The sequence below is a fragment of the Centroberyx affinis genome, unplaced genomic scaffold (assembly GCF_046629955.1).
Source record: "Centroberyx affinis isolate AG114_WGS23_722 - 3 ecotype Tasmania unplaced genomic scaffold, CSIRO-AGI_Caff_v1 ptg003001l_1, whole genome shotgun sequence".
NCBI classification, from domain to species: Eukaryota; Metazoa; Chordata; class Actinopteri; order Beryciformes; family Berycidae; genus Centroberyx; species Centroberyx affinis.
The window spans coordinates 42,254-59,231 of NW_027281104.1; the positions used below are offsets into that span (position 1 = coordinate 42,254).

At 40.4% G+C, this 16,978-nt stretch overlaps 1 protein-coding gene across 4 annotated transcripts in view; it reads right to left on the bottom strand.

Moving 5' to 3' along the window:
• Window positions 1-445: 445 nt before the first annotated feature.
• cad (carbamoyl-phosphate synthetase 2, aspartate transcarbamylase, and dihydroorotase) overlaps window positions 446-16,978 on the bottom strand; it is a 47,996-nt gene continuing 31,463 nt past the window's right edge. For 2 of the 4 annotated variants that reach the window (XM_071537264.1, XM_071537263.1), the window contains 12 exons: window positions 16,778-16,918; window positions 15,640-15,693; window positions 14,188-14,329; window positions 11,140-11,184; window positions 9,272-9,465; window positions 8,059-8,133; window positions 6,660-6,872; window positions 6,405-6,530; window positions 5,634-5,789; window positions 4,761-4,862; window positions 4,563-4,657; window positions 446-2,047 (listed from right to left, as the gene is read on the bottom strand). In XM_071537264.1, the coding sequence (XP_071393365.1) occupies window positions 1,948-2,047; window positions 4,563-4,657; window positions 4,761-4,862; window positions 5,634-5,789; window positions 6,405-6,530; window positions 6,660-6,872; window positions 8,059-8,133; window positions 9,272-9,465; window positions 11,140-11,184; window positions 14,188-14,329; window positions 15,640-15,693; window positions 16,778-16,918 (1,443 nt within the window). In that variant the 3' untranslated portion in view covers window positions 446-1,947. Of the gene's footprint in view, window positions 2,048-4,562; window positions 4,658-4,760; window positions 4,863-5,633; window positions 5,790-6,404; window positions 6,531-6,659; window positions 6,873-8,058; window positions 8,134-9,271; window positions 9,466-11,139; window positions 11,185-14,187; window positions 14,330-15,603; window positions 15,694-16,777; window positions 16,919-16,978 lie in introns of all 4 variants that reach the window. The other 2 variants (XM_071537261.1, XM_071537262.1) reach the window with 2 other exon arrangements.

The following is a 16,978-nucleotide window of genomic DNA, read 5'->3' on the forward strand; positions in this document are numbered from 1 at the left end:
CTCCTACGAACACTAAAGTAAAAAAAATCGAATTGCCGCGGATTAAAATGCTTTGTTGGAAATAAATGGCAAAAAATGTAACCATACTCAGAGGAATTGTAACTGCAAGATAGTTTGTGATACAAAAAGTTACAGTTACTCTCTTGCAGTTACATTTTTTCCTCAGCTCAGTAGTTATTGTCTTGCAGTTACAGTTCCTCCGAGTATTGTTACATTTTTTCTGAGGTCAGTTACAGTTACCGTCTTGCAGTTAAACCCGATTGCAGTTCCAATACTTTAAAGTTCAGCTCCATAGATGCCGTTTGAGTGAGTGTCACTAATTCTATATAAGTTCTATTAAAATTGTCCAATAGAATTAAAACACAAAAACACAGAGAAGCCCTGATCTAAAAAGGTGAAACATCACATACATGTTGCTTTAAATGAAAACTATGCCATATGAGAAAAGGGCTAATTTTTTTTTATTATTTTCATTTCTCCACAAAATACAAAGTTATCCAACACCACTTGACCGACATTAATTCCCTCTTGGATAAAAAGTTTGGTCAGAAACTAGTACAGTAAATGAAATCACTGGCTGAGTTAATGAAATTAACCTTTCTTACAAAAAAAAAAAAGAAAACCCAAATGTAAACATCAAGTGACACACAGAAATAAGGACATAAGATGTTTGAACGGAGTAACAGTCAGACAATGGAAGGATGCTTATAATGTTAACCTAAATGTAATACAGTCCTCGAGAGGTAAGAACATTGTACTAGGGCAAATTTTATTTACAGTAAATGTGTAGCTATAATAAAACCTCTAATGTTAATGTTATTTTGGTGGCTTTCTCTTTTCCCCCTTTAAAACACCATAACTGGTCCCTTTAAGGCAACTGGGGCTTAGTGGCTGCAGTGACTTCTTTTACCCAGTTACCAACAGATTTATATACTGACCGATACATAAAATGATCACTACCAATACATCGACCCATGGCCGTGTTCTAATGACATCAGCGTCCCCTCCTTTGCTCGTCCAAGGTGGCAGGAGCGCTGATCCGGGTTTAATGATGGGGTCTGCTGACCGTCTCCAAAACTAAAGGGGATTCTTCGGTGCTTAGCGCTAATCCCCGATAGAGTGGCTCAATTATTCAGTTAACAAGTAGGGGTGGATGGGGAATGGGGAATGTAAATGTAATGTACTGTTTCTCGAACAGGGTGTCTGCACGCTTCGTCAAGCTAAATTTAAGACGTTTAATGCCGGTTATAATGAAATGAGATTCATTTTTGCAACTGAGAAAAGCTTGAAAAAGGAAAGCAACTACAGACCTAAGACTGATATCTCAGCGCGCAATAATACCTTTAAAGGAATAGTTCACCCAAAAATGAAAATTCTGTCATCATCTACTCCCCCTCATGCCAAATGAAACACAGGTGAAATGTGTTAGTCCATATAACACACAGGGAGGTTGCCAGCACAACTTGGTAGCAGCCTTCTCCAAAACAACTGAAGTCAATGGGGACCTGTTCTTTAGAGTTCCAAAACAAAAACAGCCAAACAATCACACTGTGAATAGAAAGACCTATACACCATTATTTGTTGCAAATCAATCAGCTGTAGTTAAGATTTGGTGTAAATATACTGTAGGTCTTTTTGGAACTCTGAAGAACTGGTCCCCACTGACTTCAGTTGTTTTGGAGAAGGCTGCTATGGAGTTGTGCTGGCAGCCTCCCTGTGTGTTATATGGACAAACTTCACCTGTGTTTCAACTGGCATGAGGGGGAGGAGATGATGACTGAATTTTCATTTTTGGGTGAACTATTCCTTTAAGACTCAATTTAGGACTAAAAAAAAAGCTTTAACTATCAACTGTGTTTGGATGCCATTGTTTCAGACCTTTCAGGAGCTGCAGACACCCTGTCTAAAACCCTGTGCTTTACTCTAGAGGAGGAGTGTGATGGTGCTCTATCTGCCCAGTACGGTGGCCAGCAGAGCCATTCGGATGTACATGCCGTTCTCTGCCTGCCGGAAGTACGCCGCCCGGGGGTCTGTATCCACCTCCGCACTAGGGGTGGGGTGGGGTGGGGGGGGTTATGGGTCAGACACACACAAACACACACAAACAAAAGGAAGAGAAAAAGATGAAAGGGATTAAAAAGGCTCTCCTGTAGCAGAATGGTTAATGGTTGGAGGACCACAAAGGATTGTGGGACAGCGTCTTTCAACATAAGATCAGACAAACTTTACTGCAGCGGCAAAATAGTAATAGTAGACAAAATATCGAGGGCTTGGAGCTAAAGGGGCGTAAGTGCGATTTTGGACGAATGAGTATTATATATCAATTGAACGGTCTCGGTGAGATCTTTTCAGTGCCAAAAGGACACAACTGAAATCATGACCCATACGTTTTAATTAAACAAAAACTGAAAGCCGTAACAGTAAAAGTAGGGTTTTGTTTGCTGCCAAAAGGGCGTAACTTGCACTGCACTTACGCCCTTTTGACACCAAGCAAAACCTCACTTTTGACACTGAACAAGCATTGTGGGTAGAGGATTCTAACAGCACTTATGTCAGCATGCATTTTGAGCTGACCTAAGTAATGCTAGCATGGCAGCATGATCACATCATTTTTAGTATCCTATTCATATCCTAATTAATATTCTAGGTCAATATTAGATGAATGTAAATATGTTAGTATTCCTATGAAAAACTTAGGCCTACAGATTCAAAATGTTATTTTATAATGTTAGGAGTGTGAACTGGTCAAGATGAGCTCTGATAGTCAGACTGCTGGTAGCTGAAGTTCTCCCTCAGTGTTATGAGGAGTTTTACAGGTCTTTGAATCATACAAAAATGTATTATACTAGCAAAAGAAAAAAAAGTAGTAGTTTAGAATCAAAAGTAGTTTCTTATGTCTATAGAGGTTTATTAAAAGTTTTTAACAGAAAAAATGTATCAATCAATTTGATATGTTCCATGTAGCTACAATTTTAAAGGCCTTGGTGAAAGTTGCTGAGCATTACTTCAAGATAAAGATATTCATTCTGACCTTGTTTTATATTTCAGTGTTGATTGAAGTGTAATTGCTAGATTTGTATTAAAATGAATGTGTTTTACAATTGTTTACTTACATACACCCATATTCTGCATGGCTGTATTGGGACAATGTTTGTGCCAAAAAGGCGTATTTCTCTCGGTTGCCATTTTTTAAAAAGTTAACAAATATAATTCAACTTAAACTGTAGCAGTATTGTTTTTATAGTAATGCTCAATCTGATAACACAAAAAGTTAAAATATTGTGCTTAGTATGTGGTAACAGCAGCTGATCCAAGTTCGATCAAAATTTGTTTTGGCTGTCCTGTAAAATCTATTATAACGCACTTACGCCCCTTTGGCTCCAAGCCCTCGATATACAATATGAAAATCTACTAAAAATGAAGTATATGCAGTATGAAGTAAGAGATTATAGAGATATATACAACAACTGTTGGATATAAGATGTTCAGCAATTTGATTGATTACAGTTGATCAATACTACACCGGTAGTTTCCATAAGCTGCGTGGAGGCGTTAGCCATAACAAAGGCTAACGCTGAGCACAACAACAAAATTATGAATTAGAAAATGTAGGAAATGTCTCTAGCAAGGTTAAATAACATATTCAGTGATGACGTATTTACAAGCCATATTATTGCTATTGGTTACCTAGAAGTATAATTTGTCAAGATGGAATAACAAGCAAAAGGTACTCAGATATGTTAACACTCAGGGCTGGGCGATATGGTTGAAATCAATATCATGATAATCATAAGGATTTTTCTCGATATCAATATATATCACGATATGGTTCATGTATGCAAAATCACATTAAATAATCAAATTAATGTTCGTCTCATTGAACCGAATGGTGATGTTAGGTGTGATGTCAAACAAAACTGAAATTTTCAAATAATATTCCTACCATACCTCATTTTATGAGAGTTTTTAAGTAAAATTTGCTTGTCATCATCAATTCAGACAGCAGATATGTGTGTCACGATATTAAAATATCTTCATATCATCACGATATGATTCCACTGAAAGACGATAAATGATAATATTGAATTATCACCCAGCCCTACTAACACTAGCTAGCTAAATTGCTGCATAGCTCGCAGACTGCTTTAGGAAAACAGAAATATTACACATTGAACTTTTAAGATACTGAATAGTGGCATACAATATTGTATGGAAGCCCATTCAAATAAAAAAATCTGAATTCTGAGATATAAACACAGAATTCTGAGTAAAAAAAAGTCTGAATTCTGAGATATAAAATCAGAATTTCAAAAAAAAAAAAAACAACCCAAAAAGTCTGAATTCTGAGATATGAAGTTCTGAGTTCTGAGAAATAAAGTCACAATTATGAGAAAAAAAAACTTACTTTATTCTTATTATTACTTATTTTATTCAGTGGCGGGAATGGGCTTCCATAAAATTGGCTATCAACCGCTTCAATGAAAAAAAAAAAATGGTTTCGGGTATTTCTGTGTTCACCCGTTTCAATCAGTCACCTGATCAACTGACTGGTCAAGTCTTACCTGATTTCGTTGACTCTCGGTAGTGGATGCATGACTACCATCTTCCTTTTGGCTGAGGTCATGATGTGAGGCGTGAGGATGAACTGGCCAAAACACTGAGGAAGAAATACCCGTGAGAAGAAATACACGAGGGATATTTGAAAGGACAAGTGCGATACAACCTAGAATAAAGACACCAATAAAGAAGTGGTTGCTTACGGCCTTGTACTCCTCCTCAGACGCGAACCTCTCCTTCTGGATCCTGGTCATGTAGAGGACGTCGGTCTCGGGCAGGGCTTCCTCGATGCTCTCGAACTCCTCCTGCAACACGGATCCTCATCAGCGTACATACACGGTTGACGTGACCGAGGAATTCCCGGATAGGGTTAGAATGACGTATCGTTCTGCCGATATTGGCCTTTCATTAAACGTCTGACAATCTCGGAACCCATCGTCTATCGGTCTGACGACAATTAGACTCTGGGGGCGACGGCCAATATTTCGGGGTTTCCGGTGTAGCCAGCGGACATCTGGGCCAAGACTTCCTCTTCCGTGTACTGGTCATTGTTTACAGTCCGATTAGGAACTTGAGACGCAAGAGTCGAACGTTTCTCCACACAATACAAAGACATCGATGTCCGCTGGCTACACCGGAAACCCCGAAATATTGGCCGCCGCCCCTAAAGTCTAATCTTCGTCAGACCGATAGACGATGGGTTCCGAGATTAAACATCTGATGACTGATCAGATCCCACGCAAGTATGAACAAAGTCGCGTGGTCTAAAATGGTGTTTCCGAGGCTTTTCCGACTTCCTTAGCCTCCGTACACACTTTCTGGTTTCATGAAGATCAGGAAGAAGTCAAACTATCCACGGCCTCCCCAAGCAGCAGATCTAAACATCACTGAACCTTTACGAGAAACAGATTTCACCTCCTTCATCACTCAAAGAACTTTCCTTCATGAAGAAAGGTCCAATATCCCACTACACAGTTCAGGACTTGATGACAGCAGTACAAAGAGGACTTAAGGTGCTCTGAAGGCAAAGCATGGCCCTACTCCTTATTAGATACTATTTTCCTAAAAGCCCCTACCTGCTTGATGCCCTTGGAGGCCACGTAGTCGAGGATCTCGGCCGGCATGTGGAGGTTCTTGGGGGCCACGTAGCGCAGGGTGATGCGGTACTGCGTCAGCAGCTTGGCCAGGGAGTGGACCGTACGGCCGTGTTTCAGATCCCCCACCATAGTTATCTGACAGGGACCGCACAGAAAAATGTCAATTTAGGAAGATTTACGGCACAGACCTTTGGAGAATACTTGAAAATATGTGGCAGAGTAAAAAATCCCAATGCTAGTTCAGCTAAAAGTTCAAAAGTATGTGTGTATACAGCAAGGTTATTATCGTTAACGAAAACTAACGAAATAACGAAAACTAGGTGTGAAAAAACATTTTCGTTAACTGAAATAAAAATAAAAACGAGGCTTTACAAAAAAACGATAACTGAAACTTTATTGTGTGTTTACAAAACTAACTGAAATAAACTAAAATTATAGAGAAAATGTCTTTAGTTTTCGTCTTTGTCAATTTATTTCATACATAAGCCTAGTATTTTGAATTTTTGAATCTCGCCCCTGACAAATACCCCATATTACAAAAAAAAGACTAAAAACTAAACTAAAACTAAGCATTTTCAAAAAATACAAACTAAACTAAACTAGCAAACCCGCTTTAAAAACTAATTAAAACTGAACTGAAATTGAAAACAAAAAGTCAAAACGAAATAAAAATAAAAAACGAATGAAAAATGCAAAACTATAATAACCTTGGTATACAGTATGTCTACACTGCTTTTTGCTGTCCCTCACCGTCATGCCGTTGACCGTCCCCAGCTCTTCTCTGATGGTGAAGACGTCCAGCAGGGCCTGGGTTGGGTGCTCCCCCACCCCGTCGCCGGCGTTGATCACCGGCTTACGGCAGTGACGTGACGCGGTCTAGACGGCGGAGGGGGGGGGGCGGAAGAGTCACATGAACAATTAACAGACCACCAGAGAAACAAAGCGTTATCAGTAAATCCATTAGTAATGTCTGTGAAACTATTTTGGGAAAAACCTGAAGCCCACCTCCACGGCCCCGGGCGTGGGGTGCCTGAGCACCAGGACGTCGGCGTAGCAGCTCATGGTCTGGACGGAGTCCCCCAGCGACTCGCCCTTCTGCGTGGAGGAGGTGGACTCGCTGAAGTGGACCACCGAGCCGCCCAGCCGCTGCATGGCCGCCGCGAAGGAGCTGCTGGTGCGGGTGCTGACTTCGTAGAACATGGACGCCATCACCCGGCCCTGGACGGCGAGAAATGGGTTTAAGGGGCTAGGGACGCACTGCACCGCTTTTAGGCCGATTATAGCCGCGATTTGGCATCAAGTTGCATCTGCGTTTGTTTTGGTTACTAGGCTTGGGTCTTGCAATATTTTGTGAAAATTGCGATATTACCCCCCGATATCGGAAAAAAACCCAAAAAAACGGTGCCCACCTTTTCCGGCCATGGCACCATGTGTGGCTTAGGTCACAATTGTACAAGCTTTTAAACTTATACTGAACAAAAATGTAATCGCAACACTTGTTTTTGCTCCCATTTTTCATGAGTTGAAATAAAAGATCTAAGACTTTTTCTATGCACACAAAAGGCTTATTTCTCTCAAATTTTGTTCACAAAAACTGCACATTTTAGAGTGGCCTTTTATTGTGACCAAGGCACACCTGTGCAATAATCATGCTGTTTAATCAGCATCTTGATATGCCACACCTGTCAGGTGGATGGATTATCTTTGCAAAGGAGAAGTGCTCACTAACACTGATTTAAACAAATTTGTGAGCAAAATTTGAGAGAAATAAGCCTTTTGTGTGCATAAGAAAAGTCTTAGATCTTTTATTTCAACTCAAGAAAAATGGGAGGTAAACCAAAAGTGTTGCGTTTATATTTTTGTTCAGTGTATAAACCTATAATCTACTAGTGGTAGGATAGTAAATAAACAAAAATAATCATACTTGAAGTAAAAAAGAAATTGTCTTTTTAATTTGAGTGGGGTCCCTTTTCCACAATCAGCCTGTTTTTCTGGAAACAACAGGAATGAGCAAATGGCCATCGTTTCCGCCAATGCTTGAATAACAAGATCAAATTTCTAGGCTGTTAATAATAATAATAATAATCATAGCCTAGAAATTTGATGTCATTTGGAAGAAATAAAATAAAATAGCCCCCCAAAAAACTAGGGGAAAAAAACCCGGAAAAAAACATACAAATCTAGTCTTTAAGTGTGTGATGTCCAGTGGTTTCAGTCTATCTGGTCATGTAGTGCGTCTCCAGCCTTACACTCATTCACAAGAATAAACTAATGACTCAAACACACTCGATAAATACAGATGCTATTGGAAAAGAGGAACACAGGGTATTATGGAGCAGTACGCAGACTTGCTTGCCACTCAACGGTCAGCAAACACACACACACATTTTTAAAGATGACCAACCTTCAGCAGGTCTAGGCTTCGCTCCTTCTGAACCATTAAACGCAGAGTGTGGGCGACGTTGAAGAGGTGGGAGATCTGAAACGACCACGCAAAGAGAAAATCATGGGAGTATGTCCATCAGAACAGAATTCAGGCGAGTGGTCAAACAGAGAGGAGAGAGGCGTGCACGTATTGTGTGTTGCCTGCTAGGGTTCGACCAGGTTTCTGAAGCATCACAGATATTTTTGGATTGAAGCTGCGATCAGTATCTTTACATTTACCCATTTTCATGCCCCCAAAAAAAAGAGTCCCCCACTCCGCCTATCTTGTTCGTTTCTGTTCTTTTCTAGATTGTAGAGTCGGGAGGCTCGCTACTGTAATGGGAGACTACCATACTAAACACACTACATGTGCCATAGAGTTACATGTTGCAGCTGGTGTGTATAGCATGAGTAGTATAGTACAGAAGTGTCTCTTTCTCCCCGTGCACATTCTGTTAGTGTAGTGACTTCGGATTGTTAAGTTAAAGCAATATTCCACTTAGTTTTAACATGGGGGGTTATTTGGCACTTGACCGCCATGAAAACCAGAATATAAACTACTCACCAAGATTGGATGCAGCTGGACGAGTTTGTAGTGTTTGAATGAGGCCATGAAAATATCCTGAAAACTTACATTTATTTTTTACAACACGATTGTGAACGGATTCGACAGCATATCCCGCTTATAAGACGATAAAGCAGTAATTGGTATTTGGCGAAGTGACGTTCTAAAAAGTTCGACCAGAAGTTAGTTGAAAATCACAGTAGTGGAATCTGTTGTTGAATTCTGTTCACAAACGTGTTAAATGTCAGTTTTCGGGCTGTTTTGATGGCCTCATTCAAATGAATGAAGTAAAAATCCAGTCCATCAAGAGCCGAATGACCCCCATGTTAAAACTAGGTGGAATCAGTTCACACTCTACAGCACAGCACACTTTACACCACTGATACTACTCACAAACTAAACAATGTAATTCACTCTTGTTAATTTCTTCTTCTATAAATAAATCCATGGCACCTTTTTTTCGTTTTATGTGCCCCCATCCTTTGCTGCTACCTGTGGAGCCAGGGTTATAACACTGATCAGGGAGGAACGTCCATCATATCAGAGGTTGACCACACTGACTGGACCATATCCAATTTTGAATAAAAAGCAAACCGATATATCGATCTACTCTACTCTGTGGCCGTACCTGCTCCTTGCTGAACTGCCTGACAGACAGGATGTGCTGGCCCACCAGCGGGTGCAGCAGGGGGGAGGTCTGGAGGTGGGTCGCTTGCCCGGCGGGTGACTGTCCCGGCATGGCCTGGGGGGACAGCAGCCTGGACAGGGGAGGGGGGTGGCTGTACCCGTCACCGGCAGCCGCCACCGGAGGGCCCACCAGCTCTACAGAGGGCACAGTGATCGACTTCATCAATCCAGGGAACACGGCATAATATACCACCTTGATGAGGCAATAATGTAGTAACTTATAAAAAAAGTAATAAAATGTAAAAAAAAAAAAAAAAAAAAAAAAATTAATTATTACAATATCTGTGATTAATATGTTGTAATTACATTGCATTATGTCGTAATGTATTACGTCAGCAAGCTTTATTACATTTTTTTGACCCATTTAGAGGGACATTTTATTACAATTTGACAAATTATGACATTATCCAACACTTATTGCGTCATCAGTTCCGATACACTGTTCTAAGCGTTTGTGATGCAGCTTCTTTCATAATTCAATGAATCTGAAAAAGTTCATGTCTGGGCTTAACACAACAAAACATGACCACAAATATTACTCTGTGGAGGGCAAAAATTGCAAAACTCTAAAAATGTGACCAAATTATCAAAAGTGTTCGGGTTTAAATCAAGTTTAAAGTAAGAAACAAAAGAATATCGATATAACAACCATAACATAGCAAGCATTTAGTGGGAAAAATCCTCTCAGCGCAATATAGCCAATTTCTACGAAAAGCTTTACTCTTACTAACCACTTACTTACTTGTGGATCTTGAGGAGTTCGAGTAAATCTAGCAAAATCTAGAAAAATAACAAGTGTCCTAATGAACATTTCTATTGAAATTACATATACTAGGTATTAGTCTAGCATTAGATATTACTGGGCTTAATCCATGTGGATATTTAGCATGCTTTAGCTTTATAGCCATCCATACAAGCAGCGTGGCAGATTGCAGTTTGGCGGAAGCGTAGAGCAGGGTATCTGCAGGTTTCAGAGAGCCAAAGTTAAGACTTTTTAATACATTTTTTTACTGCTACCTAGAAATGAATTTAAGACCAATTTAAAAAAGAAACCAAGAAACAAAGCTGGCAAAATCTGCCTATTTCTGACTCGACATATCTAATGATCTGAAACTATTAATGGGCAGTATAAGAAAAAGGCCAACAGGAAATGATTTCTTAAGGGACATTAGGTCCAGTTGTGTTTAGTGAAGCAGATAGGATGCATACTACTAATCGTGTTGGGTATTAATCTAAGAGTAGACATGCAGCGCAAAGAAACCTGTCATTGCATGGTGAAAAAATAAGACCTCTAACAACTACATTTAGGACATTTTAATAGTTTTTAAGACTTTAACTTAGGTTATTTAAGACACTAGGGATGGGACGATGTATCGAAATTCAATATATCGTAATACAAAAATGTGACAATGGGGCAGAAAAATGAACTGCGAAATTAGCTCCATTTTATTCTGTTGTAGTAATCACAAATGAGACGGCTTGACCATCACTATTTCACAAGCTCTCCATCCAAATTATAGTATTTGCACTTTGTAATGACATTTTGAAATTGCTGTTTACATTCTAGCGAGACGATGCCATCGCTAGAAAGATTTGTGGCTCGGAAAGAAACAGAATTCTGCAGTCACACTTTGTCGTTGAACTATTATTTGTTACATCGTATTGTGGTTTTATTGAATCGTGAACCCCGTATTGTGTATTGAATCGTATTGTGAGATAAGCGTACCGTCCCATCCCTATTTATGACCCTCATAGGCTTCCTAAGGACCCGCAGATACCCTGGTAAAAGCTGACAGAGCTTCAGCAAACCTTGATCGATCGCCCTCCTCAAAGCTCTCTCCTTTGTCTCTTCCGCTGTTCAGAGGTTTAGATAGACAGCATAGGGCACAGGGGTTAGGAGAAGAAGAGATCATCATCTGTACTTTGTGTTGTACTCTGCAACACTTATACTCTGTACAAGTGTTGTGGATTTCTGTGGATTACGATGGACTCCTCTACAGGGAGAAATCCATCGCAGAAGACGCAGAGAGAGCAGTTTCTCCACCCACAGGTAGCCTCAATAGACCAGGATGCGATGCAACCACAAGACATGCCATGCTCATACGCCCACCTTGGAATGAAAGCAACAAGTTGACACCCCCTCTGTGGGGGTGTCGAAAGGCATTCTGGGAAACACAGGCAACACCTCATCACAAAATAACTCTTGGAATGCATTGAACAGTACGGAAGAGGATTAGGGCCACATGTGAAAAAGTTATTTGAGTTCTGAGTTTAAAGTCACAATTCTGAGAATAAAGTCAGAATTCTAACTTTAAAGTCAGAGTGGACTTCTCTACAGGGAGAAATCCATTGTAGAAGACGTAAAGTCAGAGTTGGAGAAATTGGTCTCTCTGCGTCTTCTACAATGGATTTCTCCCTGTAGAGAAGTCCACTCTGACTTTAAAGTCAGAATTCTGAGTTTAATGTCAGAATTCTGACTTTAATCTCAGAATTCTGACTTTAAACTCAGAATTCTGACTTTATTCTCAGAACTCAAATACATTTTTCACATGTGGCTCTTCCGTACAAATTGATATCTAACAGTATAAGTGTATTCGAGGGGGGATTTTTCCTTTGAGTGTCCCATTCATTTACAAAGAAAGATCACATTTTTTTTTTACGTTTTGCCCAGGTGTTGTCCCATTTGACAATATTGGTTCAGAGATTGTGATGAAAACTGCATATTCCGTAAAATGTCTATGATTTCTTGCATAGAGAGGCAGCTTCAGATCCGATCCTTCAGATCCACAGAAATATGCATGTCTGATGGAAAGCATCGATGGCTGATCCAAACGCCTCGGAGCAGGAATCCCTTTCAAACGTTCCACTCGCCATCGTTACTGCAATGCACTTCCATTTTTCTGGAAAAGCGTGACGAGTCCTTATCCAATCAGAACGTATTTGCCGATAGAGGTTGTTAAAAAGGCCCGGCAGATACTTAAGCCCCCGGGAATGACTAGGTCCATCCAGCCCGCAGTATGGATTCGACAGCTCATCTAATCAGGTAATGGTCTCCATAAGAGAACGGTCAATCTGCCATAATGAGACGCTCACACAGTGGAGAGACCGAGCTTCATTCACTCAGGGACGCATCTCAATAATCTAAAGTGGTTTTGTCTGCTTTCTCCCCTCGGTGATCTATAAATAAGCTGGGTAGATAAAGTCAAAAGAAACTTAGAGGATTTGGCATGCACCTATCCACTTCTTTAACGACATATAAATAGAGGCAGGAGAGGCTTTTTTTTTCAGATTGCTGAGATGCAATCAGTGTTGCCATGTCGTCTCTGGGTAGGGAGATAATGCAGGATTCCCCCTGTGGCCGTTTCCACTTCTCCATGACTAAGTCGGTGCGCTTCCATGACCTAAAAACCTGTTACTGGTTTGTTATATGTGGTATTTCAGTCCCGATTCCCACTCCAGTTGAAGTCTGGAAGTTGGAAAATACATGCTTCATTCCTGCAAAATTACCCATTTCTTTTTTTAATTCCCTGACTTCCAAAGAGAATTCATCCAATTCCCTGACTTTCCCTGTTTGGAACACACCTCTCAAAGTACAGTGAGGTTCCAGGAATCCCCACACCCAGTTGGAACACTGATAGTGTATGCATTCAGATGCCAGTGTGTGTCTAGTCTCCTAAAACTGAAACCTTTGTACCTCGTCTTGGTCGCTCACCAGGGCAGGGTACAAAAGGGCAAACGCTGCACAAAACAAGCATTATGTCATGTGAAGCTATTATTACTCATAACAGGAAACACAAATGACAGATAAAACCAGGATCTGTGTTGATCAAGCCTCTCAGAGTACAGCTAAATTACTAATCATGCTCCCTTCATTGTCCCAGAAAGAGAGGGTGTCCATCATTGGTGCAATTCTGTCTGCTTGTCTTGATGCAGAAGCAGAGGATATGTAGCATGTTAGTAGCTTTCCACTGATGGTAACCAAATGTTGAAATTCATTGAATTCATTAAATAGCATATTTGGGTTACTGTATTATTATTCTGTTTCAAAAGTTAGCTTCTGTGAATTCTTAAAGGTGAAAACATTTATACATTTAAACATATATACACAGTCTTCCCACTGTGTGTATATATGTGTTTTCAGTATAGAGCAGTGATTCTCAACCTTTTTCATATCAAGGACCCCGAATTCAGTCCACATTAGGGCCACGGACCCCCATTGGATGAGATTTTTTCCTCTCGGACCCAAATCTGAGAATTTATCCAGAACTCCATGACTATCTGTATTGTAAGTAGAGAGATAACAGTGAAACTACGACTAAAGTAGTCATTCTTCTGCATTCTCTAATTGTGTTAATTTCTTCTCAATTAAATAATCGTGAACTTTCCCAATTCATCAATTTGCTGGGGACCCCTTGGAACCCCCTCAAGGACCCCTGGTGGTCCCCACGTTGAGAACCACTGGTATAGAGTATATTATGTTATATGTTTATTACACGACCAAGAGAAATGTGAAAAATACAATTTTGTTTTAAGAAGCTCATTTGATTTTCCTTAGTGTTGCAAAAATATATTGCAGCATAGTAATCACAATACTGTGAAGCAGATTTTTCCTCACACTATTATCCCAAAATCTCAAACCTCAAGTCATCTGAAATAAATAATAATAGTAGTAAAAACATATTCACTCGCTGTGGGAGGAACCCCTATCATATAAGAGGAGGACGACAAAGGCCAATATCGGCAAACCCAAATTATCGGTTTAACCCTCGTGAGCATGCTCCTCTTACTCTCAGAAGACTTGATCAGCACCTGGACAGACCCTGGATCAGACCAACTGACAGGAAGAAGGGGTCTAACCTGGGGGCAGGCCGGGGTCGGAGGAGCGGTGGATGCGGGGCGGCAGCATGTAGCGGCCCTCCCCGACCGAGCGGCGGGGGCTGGGGGCGCGGGTTCGGACCGGGCCCTCGCGCGGAGGGGTCGGACGGGGCCGCTCTGGGGTCTGACACACGGGAAACACAAACACACACACCCCCGCCCAAAAACACACAAGCTGGATGTCAGGGTAGATGCCATGCTACAGATGTTAGAGGCAAACTAGTAGCAGCTGGTGAGTGACAGTCATATTGATCACAACAGTATTATATATTGATTCAACTTTTTATATTGACTGGGCGTTTTAGATTATGGAAAGATCCTGCCAGAGGAACTTAGGCATTGTGACATTTCTTCTGTTGTAAACTCTTTAGAAAAGCAGTATATAAAAGTGTATTATTATGGCAATACTTGAAGTGCATTTTATCCTTACTCAATTATAATAGTTATCATGCATTGATAGTGTGCTTATGATGCACTTATGATTAGGGCTGGGCAATATATCGATATTATATCGATATCGTGATATGAGACTAGATATCGTCTTAGATTTTGGATATCGTAATATTGTGATATGGCATAAGTGTCTTTTCCTGGTTTTAAAGGCTGTATTACAGTAAAGTGATGTCATTTTCTGATCTTACCAGACTGTTCTAGCTGTTCTATTATTTGCCTTTACCCACTTAGTCATTATATCCACATTACTGATGATTATTTATCAAAAATCTCATTGTGTAAATATTCTGTGAAATCACCAATAGTCATCCCTACAATATTGTCGCAATATCGATATCGAGATATTGTGATATTTGATTTTGTCCATATCGCCCAGCCCTACATACAACTGAACATTTAGCCCACTTTGTAGAAAATACCGAGATATATATTGTGTACCGCTATTCAGCCTAAAAATACAGAGATATGATTTTTGGTCCATATCGCCCAGCCCTACTTATGATGCCTTGTGAGCACCATAACAGGTATCTGGTTACATTACATTAACAGAATACTATTTCCTTCCATTGTGTATACTACATTAACTGTAAACTACTTCCATCCATAAAAGGCTTCCCGCTGATGTAACACACCCTCTGGTGGCCATATTGGAGGTCTTGGAGGTCAGCTGTTTTTGACTGGTTGATCATTTCATTACGGATACATCTGGATTTTGTCTTTAGATAACGTCATCTTGTTAACTAGCTAACCATGGTATTTGGTAAACATCACTATCTTGTTAACACATTTGATTAACACACTAGATTTGCACAGTATCTAGTAGAAGCAAGCATTAGTAGTCTTTCGAGTTTGCTCAGGTTAAGCGAGCGGACTCTTCTCAAGAGTTTTGGAGTACAGACTAGGGCTAAAGACTGGTATACTCTATCGTTTGCTTTGGGACTGTACCATTGGGACGTCTTTAGCGGGTTCAGGAGGGAGGACGGTGGCGGTGGGCCAAGTCTTCACATCCTCTCCATAACCTGGAGGCACCAGAACCTGAGCGAGAGAGAGAGGGAGAGAGAGAGAGAGGCATTTATTATTAGAACAATTACTGATGCAGTTTGATTGAATACATATTTATTGTAGACTTGCGACTTGAATCATACTTGCACACTAGGGAACACAGCTACAGATCTTTTCAGCGTTACCCTAAATATGCATGTTATCTGGTTGGTTAACAATATAGGCCAATATGTATGCTATGAAAATGTATCTTACAACACAACCACAGATAGGATGATGCAACATTGGTGGGAGTAAAAACGTCACTAGTCAAATGATAGATGATGTTCCACTACGAACTGTGAACTTCTCTTACATGGATTTTACATTAACTGATGTGAAAAGTAGTGCCAAATGTAAAACATGTAAAAGGACAATCAAGGTAAAGACTGTTCTAACATGGGATACTCAAAAGACTCAAGCACTGAGCACTTGAGACTCAACTCTGACGAAGAATACAATTCTAAAGAATACTAAATAGTCATGTAATGGTCAAATTTATAGATATATTGAATATCAACACAAAATATCGGCTTTCTGTGGCTCCAATCCAAAAATATCTGCATCAGCCTCCAAAAACCCATATCAGTCGAAACCTAGTCTGTTTACCTGTGGGTTGACTCAGGCCCATTGTCCAAAATGGTCCCTTTGTGTGTAACAGTGTGTAAGAGTGTGTGTGTTAGGGCTGAACAATTTTGAACAATATCTAATTGTGATTATTTTGACTGATATTGCAATTGTGATATGATTTGCGATATTAGAGGGAATGATCATTTTTACATCATTATTCTCATATTCATTGAAAAACGTATTAAAATGATTATGGTGTGATTTTTGCGGGGATCTGTACCAAATAAAGATGTTTTCTTAAGTCTGTAGAATATGATGTGTAGGCCAGGACATCTCTGCAGCACCACAATATTTAATTTAAAATGGTATTTTGACACATTTCACCTTTAACAAATATTACGCCTCCTGCGATTTGAAAATTGCAGTAGGCCATATTGCGATTTCGATAAAATTTCGATTCATTGTTCAGCCCTAGTGTGTGTGTGTGTGTGTGTGTGCGCGCACTGACCTGGCCATCGATGTAGGCCACCTCTCCTCGTAGAACCACGCGGCGGACTTTACCCTTCACCTTCAGGCCCTGGAAGGGCGTCCACTTGGACTTGGTGAACTGCATGGCCTGAGGAATCACCCACTCCTGCTCCAGGTCCACCTGACAGGCACAGACAGCGGGGGGTTAAAAAGGAAGTGTGAGGATTGGTTTTATAAGCGC